We start from the raw sequence: 14456 nt of genomic DNA on the forward strand, positions 1-14456 counted from the left end.
GGGAAAATAGAGCTTGACATTTAGGAGTTGTGGTTGCTGGGATTTATAGTTCACATGCAATCAAAGAGCATTCTGAACCTCACCAATGATAGAATTGGGCCAAACTTTCCACACAGAGCCCCCATGACCAACAGAAAATACTATGTTTTGTGATTTTCTTTGGCGACCCCTCTGATACCCTCTCATGACCTCTCCCAGGGGTCCTGACCCCCAGGTTGAGAAACTCTGCCCTTGATCATTTTAGTCACCCTGCTCTGGACACATTCCAGCTTGTCAACATCTCCCTTCTAATTACAGTGCCCAGAATTGGACACAGTGTGATTCCAATTGTGGTCTGACCAAGGCAGAATAGAGGGTAGCATGACTTCCCTGGGTCTAGATACTAGACTCCTATTTATGCAGGCCAAAATCCCATTGGCTTTTTTAGCCAGCTTGAGAAGATTGTTTCCCCCAACACTTCTTCCCTCGCTGTTTTTCGGCTCTCAACTCCATATATTCCCTCTGCCCTTCATCCCTCTCCATTGTTTCCTCTTAGTTCTTCTCTGAGCCCTCCATCTTCCTGCATGGATTGGAGTGTTTTGAAGGGAAGGAGATTGAGCTCAATTCAGAAGTACGGAGCCTCCAAGCCGAGGGATTCAATAACCACGTTCTCTCTGTGAGGGTGAAGGGTGGCATGTAAGTAAACGGGAACATGAGACTTGTGTTATCATCTCAAACACTTCCGTCAAAACCACTGATGGTAGCTTTTTAGTACTGCTCCGGTTGTGTGTTCTCTGTACGGTGTTGGTTATTACGTGCACTCCCCAAGTTATGGACAAGATAGGTTCTATAAAGTTTGTTCTTAAGTTGAATTTGTATGTATGTAGGAACAGGTACATTTTTAAGTGTGACTCCAACCAAATATACTAATATACAGTAGAGTCTCGCTTATCCAACCTTTCCTCGTCCAACGTTCTGTATTATCAAATGCAGTCTGCCTCCCACATGGATCCACAGCTGTTTCAATACATTGCGATGTTTTGGTGCTAAATTTGTAAATACAGTAATTACTACATAACGTTACCATGTATTGAACTGCTTTTTCTGTCGATCTGTTGTAAAACATGATGTTTTGTTGCTTAATATGTAAAATCATAACATAATTTGACCTTTCCTTAATCCCTCCTTATTATCCAACATTTTCACTTATCCAGCGTTCTGCTGGCCTGTTTATGTTGGATAAGCGAGACTCTACTCTATTACTTACTTAGGCGATCCCTCATTGGCCGAGTAGGATAGTCTTCCAGGATCAGTATTCTGGTGGGTCCGTAGGTGACTGTGGAGCCCAATTCTTGACCTGCATCTTCTCCCACAGTGAGGGCATTGGTTTCCAGGTGGAAGGCGGTCTCGGTCAGGGTTGGCTTGACACGCATTCCTCTTGGCACATTTCTCTCTTTCACCCTCCATTCGTGCCTCTTCAAATTCTGCAGCACTGCTGGTCACAGCTGATCTCCAGCTGGAGCGCTCAAGGGCCAGGGCTTCCCAGTTCTCAGTGTCTATGCCAGATTTTTAAAGGTTGGTTTTGAGCCCATTTTTAAATCTCTTTTCCTGCCCACCAACATTCTGTTTTCCATTCTTGTGTTCAGAGTAGAGCAACTGCTTTGGGAGACGGTGGTCGGGCATCCAGACAACATGACCAGTCCAGTGGAGTTGATGGCGGAGGACCATCACTTCAGTGCTGGTGGCCTTTGCTTCTTCCAGCACGCTGACGTTTGTCTGCCTGTCTTCCCAAGAGATTTGCAGGATTTTCCGGAGGCAACGCTGATGGAATCGTTCCAGGAGTTGCATGTGACGTCTGTAGACAGTCCACGTTTCGCAGGCATATAGCAGGGTTGGGAGGACAATAGCTTTTACACAAGCACCTTGGTATCCCTACGGATGTCCCGGATGTCCTCAAACACTCTGATTCATTCGGAAAAATGCTGCACTTACAGAGCTCAGGTGGTGTTGTATTTCGGTGTTGATGTTGACTTTGGTGGAGAGGTGGCTGCCAAGGTAGCGGAAATGGTCAACATTTTCTAATGTTACACTATTAAGCTGTATCTCTGGCATTGGAAAGGGATTGGCCGGTGACTGCTGGAAAAGCACTTTGGTTTTCTCGATGTTCAATGACAGGCCGAGCTTCTCGTATGTTTCTACTCTCTATGTAACTCCAGCCAAATATATACACATTTGACTGGAGTTACACTGGAGTAGTGACAGATACATTTGATGGTGCCAGAGATTGAAAAGTAACTTTATAAACACTAATTAGTCACTGTTACAATTCCAAGGACACTCTCCTCTCTGTGAAGTAGCCAATGGCATCAGCATTTTAAAAAGTAACTATTTGTTTCTGATTTTTACGAAGTGACTAATACAATTGCTCTTTAGCTATTTTTTCAAAGTTCAGAACAGTACAAAGTTACAAACCAGTTATGTGAAACATTGCTGATTATAAACAGAAACAAAGCAATTGTACCTCAAAAGGAATTGTTACGGCATGGTTGTAATGTTTAAATGTGTTTACACTGTTTCAGTTTGGTGTTTGTATTAGTTTTTTTTTTAAAGACACTTGTGTAGCAAAGAGATTTTACCAGTATTTTGTTTGTGTTTGTTATAATTATTTGGGCCCTGGAGTCAAGATATAAGTTCTACAAACAGAAATAAAATGAATAGAGATCTGTGCAGTTTCCACATGATGAAAAGGACTAAAAGATATGAAAGGAAGTTGGCTCATTTTTTTCCCTTTCCCATCTGTGTTCTGCTTCGTTACCGATCCCTATGTGCAGTTGGGTACTGTGTGAACACAATGACTTCCGCGGCCGCCAGTGGCTCTTGAACTGCATGGAGATCACCAACTGGCTGACCTACAGTGGGCTCCAGCACATAGGCTCACTTTACCCCATCAGGCAGGTGAGTACCCAGGAGTTAGGGTTGAGGTAAGGTGGGGATAGTCCTTCCAAGATCTCGAAAGATCGCGCTTGCATCCCATGCTCTCTATTTTCCCCTAAAAGTCCACTTTTTAAAGTGTCTTCCTGTACCTTATCAACTGTGCTAAAGCCGGGCTTTAGCACAGCTGGTAAATCACCAGCAGTGATAAGGTCTACCAACTAAAAGGTTGGTAAATCACCAGCAGTGATAAGGTCTACCAACAGCTGGTAAATCACCAGCAGTGATAAGATCTACCAACCAAAAGGTTGCCAGTTCAAAGCCCTGAATCAGTGTGAGCACCCGACTGTCAGTCCAGCTCATTGCTTACCTAAACAGTTTGAAAACAGCTTAGAGCTGTAAGTAGAGAAATTAGGTACCGCTAAAAAACGAGGGAGGTATTTTATGACACCATAAAAGAAAAAGATTAGAAAATGCCTGGCAACCAAAAGGAAGGAGGAAGTCCTGATGGCTCTTCGCCATTCAGAATGGAGCGACAGCACCCCCTGTGGCTGGATTGAAGCACAACTTCCAAGGCTGGACGTCGACACAACATACCTCCTTTCTGTATGCTTCTGTCCTGTCTGTCCAAACGGCATTTAATGTTTGCCATGTATGTGTACTGTGATCCATCCTGAGTCCCCTTGTGAAGATGGGGTGGAATATAAATAAAGTGTTGTTATTGTTGTTACTATTATATTCAAACTCCTAGGCAATAAAGCGGACATGGGCAAACCTTGGCCCTCCAGGTGTTTTGGACTTCAACTCCCACAATTCCTCGCAGCCAGGAGGCTGTGAGGAATTGTGGGAGTTGAAGTCCAAAACACCTGGAGGGCCAAAGTTTGCCCATGCCTGCAATAAAGCTTCTGAACTGATTTTCTTGAAATGGTGTTCCACTAAATGACAGAAGCTTCTGTGAGCATAAGATAACCCTAGACTGGTTAGTTAGAAATAGTTAGCTGCCTTGCAGATGGGAAGTGAGAGGCAAACCCCTGAAAAAAGCAAGACTGTGGCACACAATAGCTGTGAAATCACCAGGTCAATGGATTTTAAGGAGATGCTGAAAAGCATTTGAAGCATCTATAGAAGAGGGCATTTCCTCCCCTGGATGGCACATTGAGACTTAACGAGTCTAAGTTAAAGGATGGTAGATTTGGGATTGTACATTACTGTATATACTCATGTATAAGTCTAGTAATTTTTATCAAAATCCTAATCCCCAAAAACTGGGTCAATACTTAACCTTATTTTTAAAAGGAACTATCTTTGAGTAGAGTGAAATGTAAGAGGTTTGTTCATCCCGAGAGAATCCCAAAGAAGCACCAACCCTTTTACCCTTTCCACTGTGGAGCCACTTCTGGGATTTTTAATTCCTGGGTGGGAAAGTGGTGGCTTGCTGCTATACTGGCACTCTCCCTTTTCCACAGAATGGCCCTCAACATATGCACACATCATATTAAAACCCACAATTTTGGGCTCCAAATTGCTCTTGATTTATACATGAGATTGATGGTAGGTATGTGGTAGATATGTACAGTGAACACATTTATTTATTATTTATTATTTATTTACAGCTTTTATATTCCACCCTTCTCACCCCGCAGGGGACTCAGGGCAGATTACAGTGTACACATATATGGCAAACATTCAATGCCAATTTTTAACATACAAACATATACAGACATACACAGAGGCTATTTAACTTTTTCTGGCCACCAGGGGAGCTGTCGCTTTCATCGTCCATCTGCGACGCTGATGAAGCACTTCCTCATTCCCCGCATGCTTCCCTGCTGGAATGCTTTGCTGGAGTCTTCTTTATGGCCTCATAAATCAGTTAATTTAACCTCCCCACACTTTAAGGTGGTACCTAATTTTCCTACTTGACAGATGCAACTGTCTTTCGGATTGCAAAGGTTGACAACAGGCTACACACAATTGGTTGGAAACCCACTCCAACCCGTGCTGGTTTCGAACTCATGACCTTTTGGTCAGAGTGATCTTAATGCAGCTGACACTCAGCTAGCTGCGCCACGACTATGGTATTGAAACAGTTAAAAGGTGGTCACAAAGAAGCAAGATTAGCTCTCTTTTCAGTTTTGTAGAGTGTACAGTTAGCACTAACAGGGGAAAATAGTTTTTTGCAAATTGTTTGGCTGGTTGACTATTTCTCAGGGATACTGTAGCTGCAGCCTTTCTGACTGGGGAACATGGGATCCTGCAGAGCTGAGCCATACATTTCTAGTCCTTCAGTGGTCACTGTGAACCAGTGGTTCCCAAACTGTGGTCCGTGAACCACCAGTGGTCCACAAGAACTAAAATAGGGCCCATGGTCTCATCATTAGCACACTGTTGCAACACCCCATGGAGGAGGTGAGGCGAGGACATGAGAGAAAGCTGCTAGGGACAGTTTCTTGGGTCTCGCTCTCTGCTTTTTGTATTTTTTTCAACATCAGCCCCCTCCCCTTCCTTTTTGAAATGAGCATTAATAAAATCCACAATTAATAATACAGTCCAACCAAAAAATTTTTTTTCTTGATATCTTCATTTTTAGGCCTGTTTCAGAGGTTGTTTGTGGTGCTGATTCAGAAAATGGCAGTGGCTAGACCACATCTGCTCTAGATTATTAAATATGGTTTTCTGTGGGTGAGTAGATGGCAACTACTGGATGGCATATGTTCTGTATCAGAAACTAGAGCTGTTGTAGTCTAACTAATGCAGTTTTCTGTATCAGCACCTGAAATACTCAAAACGAATCTAAAGTTGACCAAAAACTGATTCGTAACATTTTTGGTGCTAATGTTAGAGTGGTCCCTAGTCAAGTGGTCCCTCGTCAAAAAAAAGGTTGGGAACCACTGCTGTGCATGGATTGCTGCACAATCAGGAACAAATAGCCTCTGCTGACTCAGGTTAATAAACAATGATGTCTTTTTTTGTCCCATTTTGTCTTTCTCTCTGTGACCGTCCAGAAACGAATCTACTTCCGATTAAAAAATGAAGGGCTGCAGACCTTTCTCTCTGTCCCAGATGATGTTGAAGACATGAAAGCTGGGCGTGTGTTGGTGTCAGAGCTCCATGACAGTAGCAGCTCCATCTGGTACTATGAAGATGGACTCCTCAAGAATCAGGTGTGGATGCTGGTGGCTCCTCATCCAGTCTCCATGTAAAAGAGAGTTGAGAACTCTCACCTTTCCTCTCCATTGGCTAAGATGGTTAAGGCCGATGGGGACTGGAGTTCAGTAACATCTGAGCTCCTCATTTCCAGACTCTGAAATTAAACTATTGTAGAAGGCTTACATGTGCAGAATTGCTAGGATGTTGTGTGGTTTCCAGGCTGTATGGGCGTGTTCTGGCAGAATTTTCTCCTGACGTTTTGCCTGCATATGTGGCTGGCATCTTCAGAGGATAGTTGTATCCTCAGAAGATGTTGTTATAGTTGTAAAGTCAGTTCCAATAATTATATTATTTTGTTGTATCCCTTCCATGCCCACCTGCCAAAAAGCTCCCCGAACTCAGCTCAAAGAGTTTTATGTCTTGTCGAAGGCTTTCATGGCCGGAATCACTACCTTTGAGGATGCTTGCCATAGATGCAGGCGAAACGTCAGGAGAAAAATTGCCTCCAGAACATGGCCATATAGCCCGGAAAAACCTACAACAACTCAAAGAGTTTTGCCAAAACTTGACAGTGTTTCTGTAGTATCCATTTCCACTTTTTTTTGGTACTAATGAAGTGATCTGGAAATTTTCTGTCTTTCTTGGTCCTGTCTTTTTGTATTTTATGTATAAAAGAGAGGAAAGGAGGAAAAGATGGGATGAAATGTTAAGACTACTGCACAAGGGGGGGAGGGTAACATTTCGGCTCCTTCTACACTGCCATATAAAATCCAGATTATCTGCTTTAAATTGGATTATATGGCAGTGTAGACATATAATCCAGATCAAAGCAGATAATGAAGATTATCTACTTTGATAATCTAGATTATATGACAGTGCAGAAGAAGGAGTGTCCCACTTTATGCAAAACACATCCAAGATTAAGGTGATTTTATTTTCATCTCAAGGTGAAATTAAACATTGCATGGTTGACAAATAGAGCTGCTTTCATGAGAAACTGCATGCTTGAGTGTAAAGAGGGGTTGTTTTATTAGGCTGCCTGCTTCCACTCAGCATATGACCAGCCACTGCTAGAAGGGACAAAGACTTTCATCTACACTGACGATCATGCCATCACCACTTAAGCAGGGAGCTTTGAAATGGTTGAACAGAAGCTCTCTGAAGCTTTAGGTGCTCTTACTGCCTATTACAGGGAAAACCAGCTGATTCCCAATCCATCTAAAACATAGAGATGTGCCTTTCATCTTAAGAACAGAAAAACATCTCGAGCTCTGAGGATTACTTGGGAAGGAATCCTACCAGAGCATTATAGCGCACCAAAATACCCGGGAGTGACCCTGGACTGTGCCCTGACTTACAAGAAGCACTGCTTGACTATCAAGCAAAACATGGGCGCTAGAAACAATAGCGTACGAAAGCTGACTGGCACAACCTGGGGATCACAACCAGATACAGTGAAGACATCTGCCCTTGTGCTTTGCTACTCTGCTGCTGTATACGAATGCCCATTGTGGAACACATTGCACCATGTTAAAATAGTAAATGTGGCTCTTAATGAGACGTGCCGCGTTATCACAGGATGTCTACGCCCCAAACCACTGGAGAAATTATACTGTTTAGCTGGTATTGCACCACCTGACATCCATTGGGAAGTAGCAGCAAATAATGAAAGGATCAAGGGATGGACATCTCTGGCTCATCCTCTGGATATTAGTTGGCATGCCAACGGCTTAAATCAAGAAACAGGTTCCTAAGATAGAGAGATATACTCGCAGGAGCACCACAGCAAGCAAGAATCCAAAAGTTGCAGGTTAAAATCTAGCACCTTAATTAGTGCCTGAGACCAAAGGAGAAACTCCCTCCTGGGCACACAGAAGATTGGGTAACATGGAAGATGCTGAACAGGCTGCACTCTGGCACCAGGAGATGCAGAGCCAATCTTAAGAAATGGGGCTACAAATTGGAATCCACGACATGCGAGTGTGGAGAAGAGCAAACCACAGACCACCTATTACAATGCAGCCTGAGCCCTGCCACATGCACAATGGAGAACCTTCTTATAGTGACACCAGAGGCACTCCAAGTGGCCAGCTACTGGTCAAAGAACATTTAGTACGAGGGTTGAATGAAAAGTAATGCCTCCACTTTTGTTACTTGGGTTTGGATGGGAATATTTTAATAAATCAAATGCAGAAATAATCCTTAGAATGTGCCCTTTAAATACCAATATTCACTTTTCCACATAATCACCAGATAACTGGATACATTTCTGCCAACGATTAACAAGTTTTCTGAAGCCATCACGGAAGAAGTCGACACTCTGTTTCCGCAACCCATTGTGCACAGATCTTCCGATAGCCAAGCAAAGCAATAATGTGACCCACACACTCTTGTGAAATGCCGATTATGCTTGACATATCTCTCTGAGTGATATGATGATCTTTCTGAATCAATCTGTCAACCTGTTGCTTGTGTAACTCGGTGGTTGCTGTCACAGGACGTCCAGCTCTTTGTTTGTCACACAAGTCAGACGTTCCAATCTGAACATCTTTAAACTTACTTGCCCAACAATGCACAGTACTCACATCAACACAATCACCATAAGCAGCTTGCATTCTCTGATGAATCTCCTTTGGGGTGACACCTTCTGCTAAGAATTCAATGACTGCACGTTGCTTAAGTCGCTTAAGTATGCAGGGTTCCATACTTCTCACTTTAACAACACAACTGTTCAATGTTAAGGCTTCCCGCCAAAATGGAACTGTAGAGGAGAGTCTACTGAACAAGCCAGTACCTGCCGCATACCAGTACTGCCATCTGTTGAGGAGTTACGAAGATGGAGGCATTACTTTTCATTCAACCCTCGTATAATGCCATGTTTTTAAAAAACTTTGTGTTTTTAAATGCATTTTAACTGTACCTTCAACTTGCTTCTGACACAGTAAACATATACATTCCACTCAGCATTGATTCCCATGGCCTTTCTATCTGCAAGGATGAAGGAAATGGTACTCATGCTCCAAATAACATAGGCAAAAAAGCAAACAGAGGAAGAAACCGCTGGGATGGGGAAATAGGAAGTATTTCCCTCTGCCATTTGTAAGCTTCAGATGACAGCTGCTCCAGCTGATTTTCATTTTTTTTTCAAAATGTCTAAGGAGGTTACATGAGTCAGTAACATAATATCTGTCTCGGCCCTTACATATTAGTGATATGCTGAGTGATAACAGTGGAGCCTTTTGAACTGCATGTGCTCATCATGACAGCTCATATATCTATGACAAGAAGGAGAGCCAAGAAATGTATCCATGCAGCTTACTGGGTGACTTTGGGCCAGGCGCTCTCGGATTGACCTATTCAGTTATTGTGGGGATCAAGTGTGGAGGATGATAGCCAGCCACTTATATCAGTTTGGGCTCATTGGATGAAAGGGGGGAATAGCAATGTAATGAATGCATCATTGCATACTCCTGTCTATTTTAATGCAAACAGACCTCACTTTTCTTGAGTTTTAGGTTGCACCCAACATGAGCCTCCAAGTGATCGGTCCAGCAGGAAGTGGCTCCAAGGTGGTGTTATGGTCCGAGAGCCGAGTGCCCCAGCAAACATGGCAAATCGATTCTTATGGGAGGATCTGCAGCCAGATGTTTGAAGACAAAGTGGTAGATGTGAAAGGTAAAGCCTGGAACAAGCTGGAGCAAGCGGAGCAAGAGAAGGAGCCTGGGCGGTGTAGTGGTTTGCATGATGGACTGTGACACCAGGCCTGGACCTGCATTGGCATATCATCCAGTTTCAGAATGCAGATTGAATTCATTGTACTGGATTCTATGAAGCTATGTTTCCATATAGTCCAGTTCAATGAAGTTAATCTGCATTTGGAAACTGGATTACATGACAGTGTGGATCCAGCCTGGGTATTCAAATCCATGGACATGACATTGAGCAAGTCACGCTCTCTCAGCCTCAGAGGGAGGCAATGGCAAACCTCTTCTGAATAAGTCTTACAAGAAAACCCATGATAAGTTCTACTCTAGGTCTTCATAATGACTTGAAGGCACACAACAACAACATGTTTTATGTATTGTCGAAAGCTTTCATGGTCGGAATCACTGGGTTGTTGTAGGATTTTTTGGGCTATATGACCATGTTCTAGAGGCAATGGCAAACTTCTTCTGAATAAGTCTTGCCAAGAAAACCCATTATAAATTCTACTTTATTAGAGTAAAGGTAAAGGTTTCCCCCTGATATTAAGTAGCATGTTGAGCAGCTCAGCAGTTTAACCCGCTGCGCCACCAGGGGCTGTTTTATATGCGTCTACATTGCCATATAGTCCAATTCAATGAAGTTAATCTGCATTTGGAAACTGGATTACATGACAGTGTGGATCCAGCCTGGGTATTCAAATCCATGGACATGACATTGAGCAAGTCACACTCTCTCAGCCTCAGAGGGAGGCAATGGCAAACCTCTTCTGAATAAGTCTTACAAGAAAACCCATGATAAGTTCTACTCTAGGTCTTCATAATGACTTGAAGGCACACAACAACAACATGTTTTATGTATTGTCGAAGGCTTTCATGGTCGGAATCACTGGGTTGTTGTAGGGTTTTTTTGGGCTATATGGCCATGTTCTAGAGGCAATGGCAAACTTCTTCTGAATAAGTCTTGCCAAGAAAACCCATTATAAATTCTACTTTATTAGAGTAAAGGTAAAGGTTTCCCCCTGATATTAAGTCTAGCATGTTGAGCAGCTCAGCAGTTTAACCCGCTGCGCCACCAGGGGCTGTTTTATATGCGTCTACATTGCCATATAGTCCAATTCAATGAAGTTAATCTGCATTTGGAAACTGGATTACATGGCAGTGTGGATCCAGCCTGAGTATTCAAATCCATGGACATGACATTGAGCAAGTCACACTCTTTCAGCCTCAGAGGGAGGCAATGGCAAACCTCTTCTGAATAAGTCTTGCCAAGAAAACCCATGATAAATTCTACTTTAGTAAAGTAAAGGTAAAGGTTTTCCCCTGACATTAAGTCTAGTTGTGTCCAACTCTGGGGGTTGAGGCTCCTCTACATTTCTAAGCCGAAGAGCCAGCATTGTCCATAGACACCTCCAAGGTCATGTAGCCAGCATGACTGCATAGAGTGCCGTTACCTTCCCACAGAAGTGGTACCTATTGATCTACTCACATTTGCATGTTTTTAAACTGCTAGGTTGGCAGAAGCTGGGCCTACCAGTGGGAGCTCACCCCAGCCTCTGGATTCAAACTGCCAACCTTTCAGTCAGCATGTTCAGCAGTCAGCAGTTTAACCCGCTGCGCCACCAGGGGCTCCTTTCTATGAATCTACATTGCCATATAATCCAGTTCAAAGAAGTTAATCTGCATTTTGAAACTGGATTCCATGGCAGTGTGGATCCAGCCTGGGTGTTCAAATCCATGGACATGACATTGAGCAAGTCACATTTTCTCAGCCTCAAAGGGAGGCAATGGCAAACCTCTTCTGAATAAGTCTTACAAGAAAACCCATGATAAGTTCTACTCTAGGTCTTCATAATGACTTGAAGGCACACAACAACATGTTTTATGTATTGTTGAAGGCTTTCATGGCTGGAATCACTGGGTTGTTGTAGGTTTTTTTCGGGCTATATGGCCATGTTCTAGAGGCATTCTCTAGAACAGTGTTTCTCAACCTGGGGGTCGGGACCCCCGAGGGGGTTGCGAGGGGGTGTCAGAGGGGTTGCCAAAGACCATAAGAAAACACTTCCATGTGGGAAGTTTGAGCCAATTCTATGGTTGGTGGAGTTCAGAATGTTCTTTGATTGTAATGAACTATAAATCCCAGCAACTACCACTCCCAAATGTCAAGATCTATTTTCCCCGGACTCCACCAGTGTTCACATTTGAGCATATTGAGTATTCATGCCAAGTTTGGTCCAGATCCACCATTGCATGAGTCCACAGTGCTCTCTGGATATAGGTGAACTACAACTCCCAAACTCAAGGTCAATGCCCATCAAACCCTTCCAATGTTTTCCATTGGTCATGGGAGCCAAGTTTGGTTCAAATCCATCGCTGGTGGAGTTCGGAATGCTCTTTGATTATAAGTGAACTATAAATCCTAGCAACTACAACTCCCAAATTACAAAATCAATCCTCGCCCAACCCCACTAGCATTCACATTTGGGTGTATTGGATATTTGTGCCCAGTTTGGTCCAGTGAATGAAAATGAATCCTGCATATCAGATATTTACATTATGATTTATAACAGTAGTAAAATGACTGTTATGAAGTAGCAATGAAAACAATATTATGGTTGGGGGTCACCACAACATGGGGGACTGTATTAAGGGGTCACGCCATTAGGAAGGTTGAGAACCACTGCTCTAGAACATGGCTATATAGCCCGAAAAAACCTACAACAACCCAACATGTTTTCACTATAAAGCAAATCAGTATTAAGAGGTTGTTTAGAGTAGACTCCCCTGGTGGCGCAGTAGGTTAAACCACTGATGTGCTGAACCTGCTGACCGAAAGGTTGACAGTTCGAATCCGGCCCAAGTCTGTTAGGAATTGTGGGAGTTGAATTCCAAAACACCTGGAGCTCCCAAGTTTGCCCATGCAAACTTTTGTAACTGCAAAGCTGGCACCCAATCAACCCCAAATCACACCTAAGGATATTTTCCCGTAAGTTTTGTTGCTTCCTACTGCATCCATAGTTGGACCAGGGGAAGGAGACAGAAGCATCGGGAGAAATGTGTTTATTACATTCTGCTCATCCATTTCCTCTTTTCTTCTGCACAGGAGGGAATGCTTACGACCATGATCATGCCATTCTCTGGGACACATCTGAAGACAGACCCACACAAGTCTGGCATGTCGAGGTGCTCTGAAGAAGCCCAGCTTGGAAGGGCGGTGCTGTGTTCAGAGCCAGGAATCGCTTTGTGTGCCAGAGACTTTCCTCTTCCTTGTCCAAGGAGCATTTTGGGTGCCGTGGACTTTACTTTGTATACATCAGACCCTTTCTTCTTGGGATGGGCCTACTTTGTGAGAGAAGCAAGTTGGTTTCCAACCTCTCCAAGCAAAGACCAATGGAAGATGGAGTTCTGAAAGGTGGACTGGTCCAGGACAAGAGACTAGCGATGTAATGAAACCTGGTTTTGCAGTGTTAACATGGTGGGACTTTGGATTGCAGGGACAATGGTATTATCTGTCACCTTTTCACCTCCCTTAAACCTCCCCTGTTCTCCCTGAGCTTCGTTGGCGGGGGAAGTCTATCTTCCATGCAATCATCCCTTGTTGTGAGCTATACCTGTTGTATTGTAAAGCGTTTCAGGGCAGCTTGGACTAGAGCAGACAGTTATGGCCATCAGCTTGATGGACGGACGGATGGACGGAAGGAGGGAGGGAGAGAGAGAGGGAAAGAGCTGTCCCTGGAGGAGAGGAAAACGTCTGAAAATGGTTTGTTGATGGAGAGCAACACCGACGCCTGAACCTTTGGACTCTTTTTGAGGGTGTGACTATGGAGACTGTCACAATCAGCTGCACTTCAGAACTTCCCATAACATTCCTGCAGGAGGCACTTATTATGCAAATAGAAGATAGCGAAGCCGTCAACGTTTCAAAGCATCCCTCTTCCTAGCTTAAAGCTTTTTAAAACGGGATATGTGTGTCTTCAAACCTCTATTTATGTACTTGTGTATGATAGCATGCCTTTTATAAACTCTCTGCTTGGTGGGTTGATTTGTTGGGTTCTGTTTTTAATAATAATAATAATAATAATAATAATAATAATAATAATAATGTAGAGTCTCGCTTATCCGACCTTCGCTTATCCGACATTTTGTCTTATCTGACACTTTTATCCTGTCAGTGGCATCTCCGCACAGCAAGGCAAGAAACACACATCGATCACAGTCTCCTTTAGGCTATCAACTGATTTATTGTACATTTATTTACATTAGAAGCTAAGCACATCGTAAAACTGCTTCCTCTCCATCCGGCAGCTACATCTCGAACACAGAACACTCTGTTATCAGTATTAGTCCACACCTCCTGCATTCCAGAGTGACGTATGACGTATGACGCACTACACACTCTGCTGCATCCATTGCTCTCTGCACTAAGATTTGTGACCTCTCTAGGAATGCTGATTCTCTTCATGGTTCAGTTAACCCTTTCCACACAGGAATTACACTTGGCACATAGCATTGCATTTTTAAACATACATACATGCTTTGAAATCTACATTACACATTTTCAAAACACATCAACATATCCGACACCCCACTTTTCCTCCAGCATTTCCTCTTCAATTAAAGGAGCGCTCCCCAACTCTCTCCCCATTCCCAATAAGTGAAAAAGGCAAGACAAGGAGGAGGAGGGAGAAAGCGGGG

At 43.4% G+C, this 14456-nt stretch overlaps 1 protein-coding gene across 1 annotated transcript in view; it reads left to right on the forward strand.

The window, feature by feature from the left end:
• The window catches only part of CRYBG2 (crystallin beta-gamma domain containing 2), a 114304-nt gene extending 100489 nt beyond the window's left edge, over window positions 1-13815 (forward strand). Inside the window, exons 16-20 of the mRNA XM_060784479.2 lie at window positions 536-675; window positions 2811-2934; window positions 5916-6074; window positions 9576-9735; window positions 12865-13815. Coding sequence (XP_060640462.2) covers window positions 536-675; window positions 2811-2934; window positions 5916-6074; window positions 9576-9735; window positions 12865-12953 — 672 coding nt within the window. The 3' untranslated portion in view covers window positions 12954-13815. The remainder of the gene's footprint in view (window positions 1-535; window positions 676-2810; window positions 2935-5915; window positions 6075-9575; window positions 9736-12864) is intronic.
• The last annotated feature ends 641 nt before the right edge of the window (window positions 13816-14456 follow it).

Source organism: Anolis sagrei, chromosome X, assembly GCF_037176765.1.
Source record: "Anolis sagrei isolate rAnoSag1 chromosome X, rAnoSag1.mat, whole genome shotgun sequence".
Classification (NCBI taxonomy): domain Eukaryota; kingdom Metazoa; phylum Chordata; class Lepidosauria; order Squamata; family Dactyloidae; genus Anolis; species Anolis sagrei.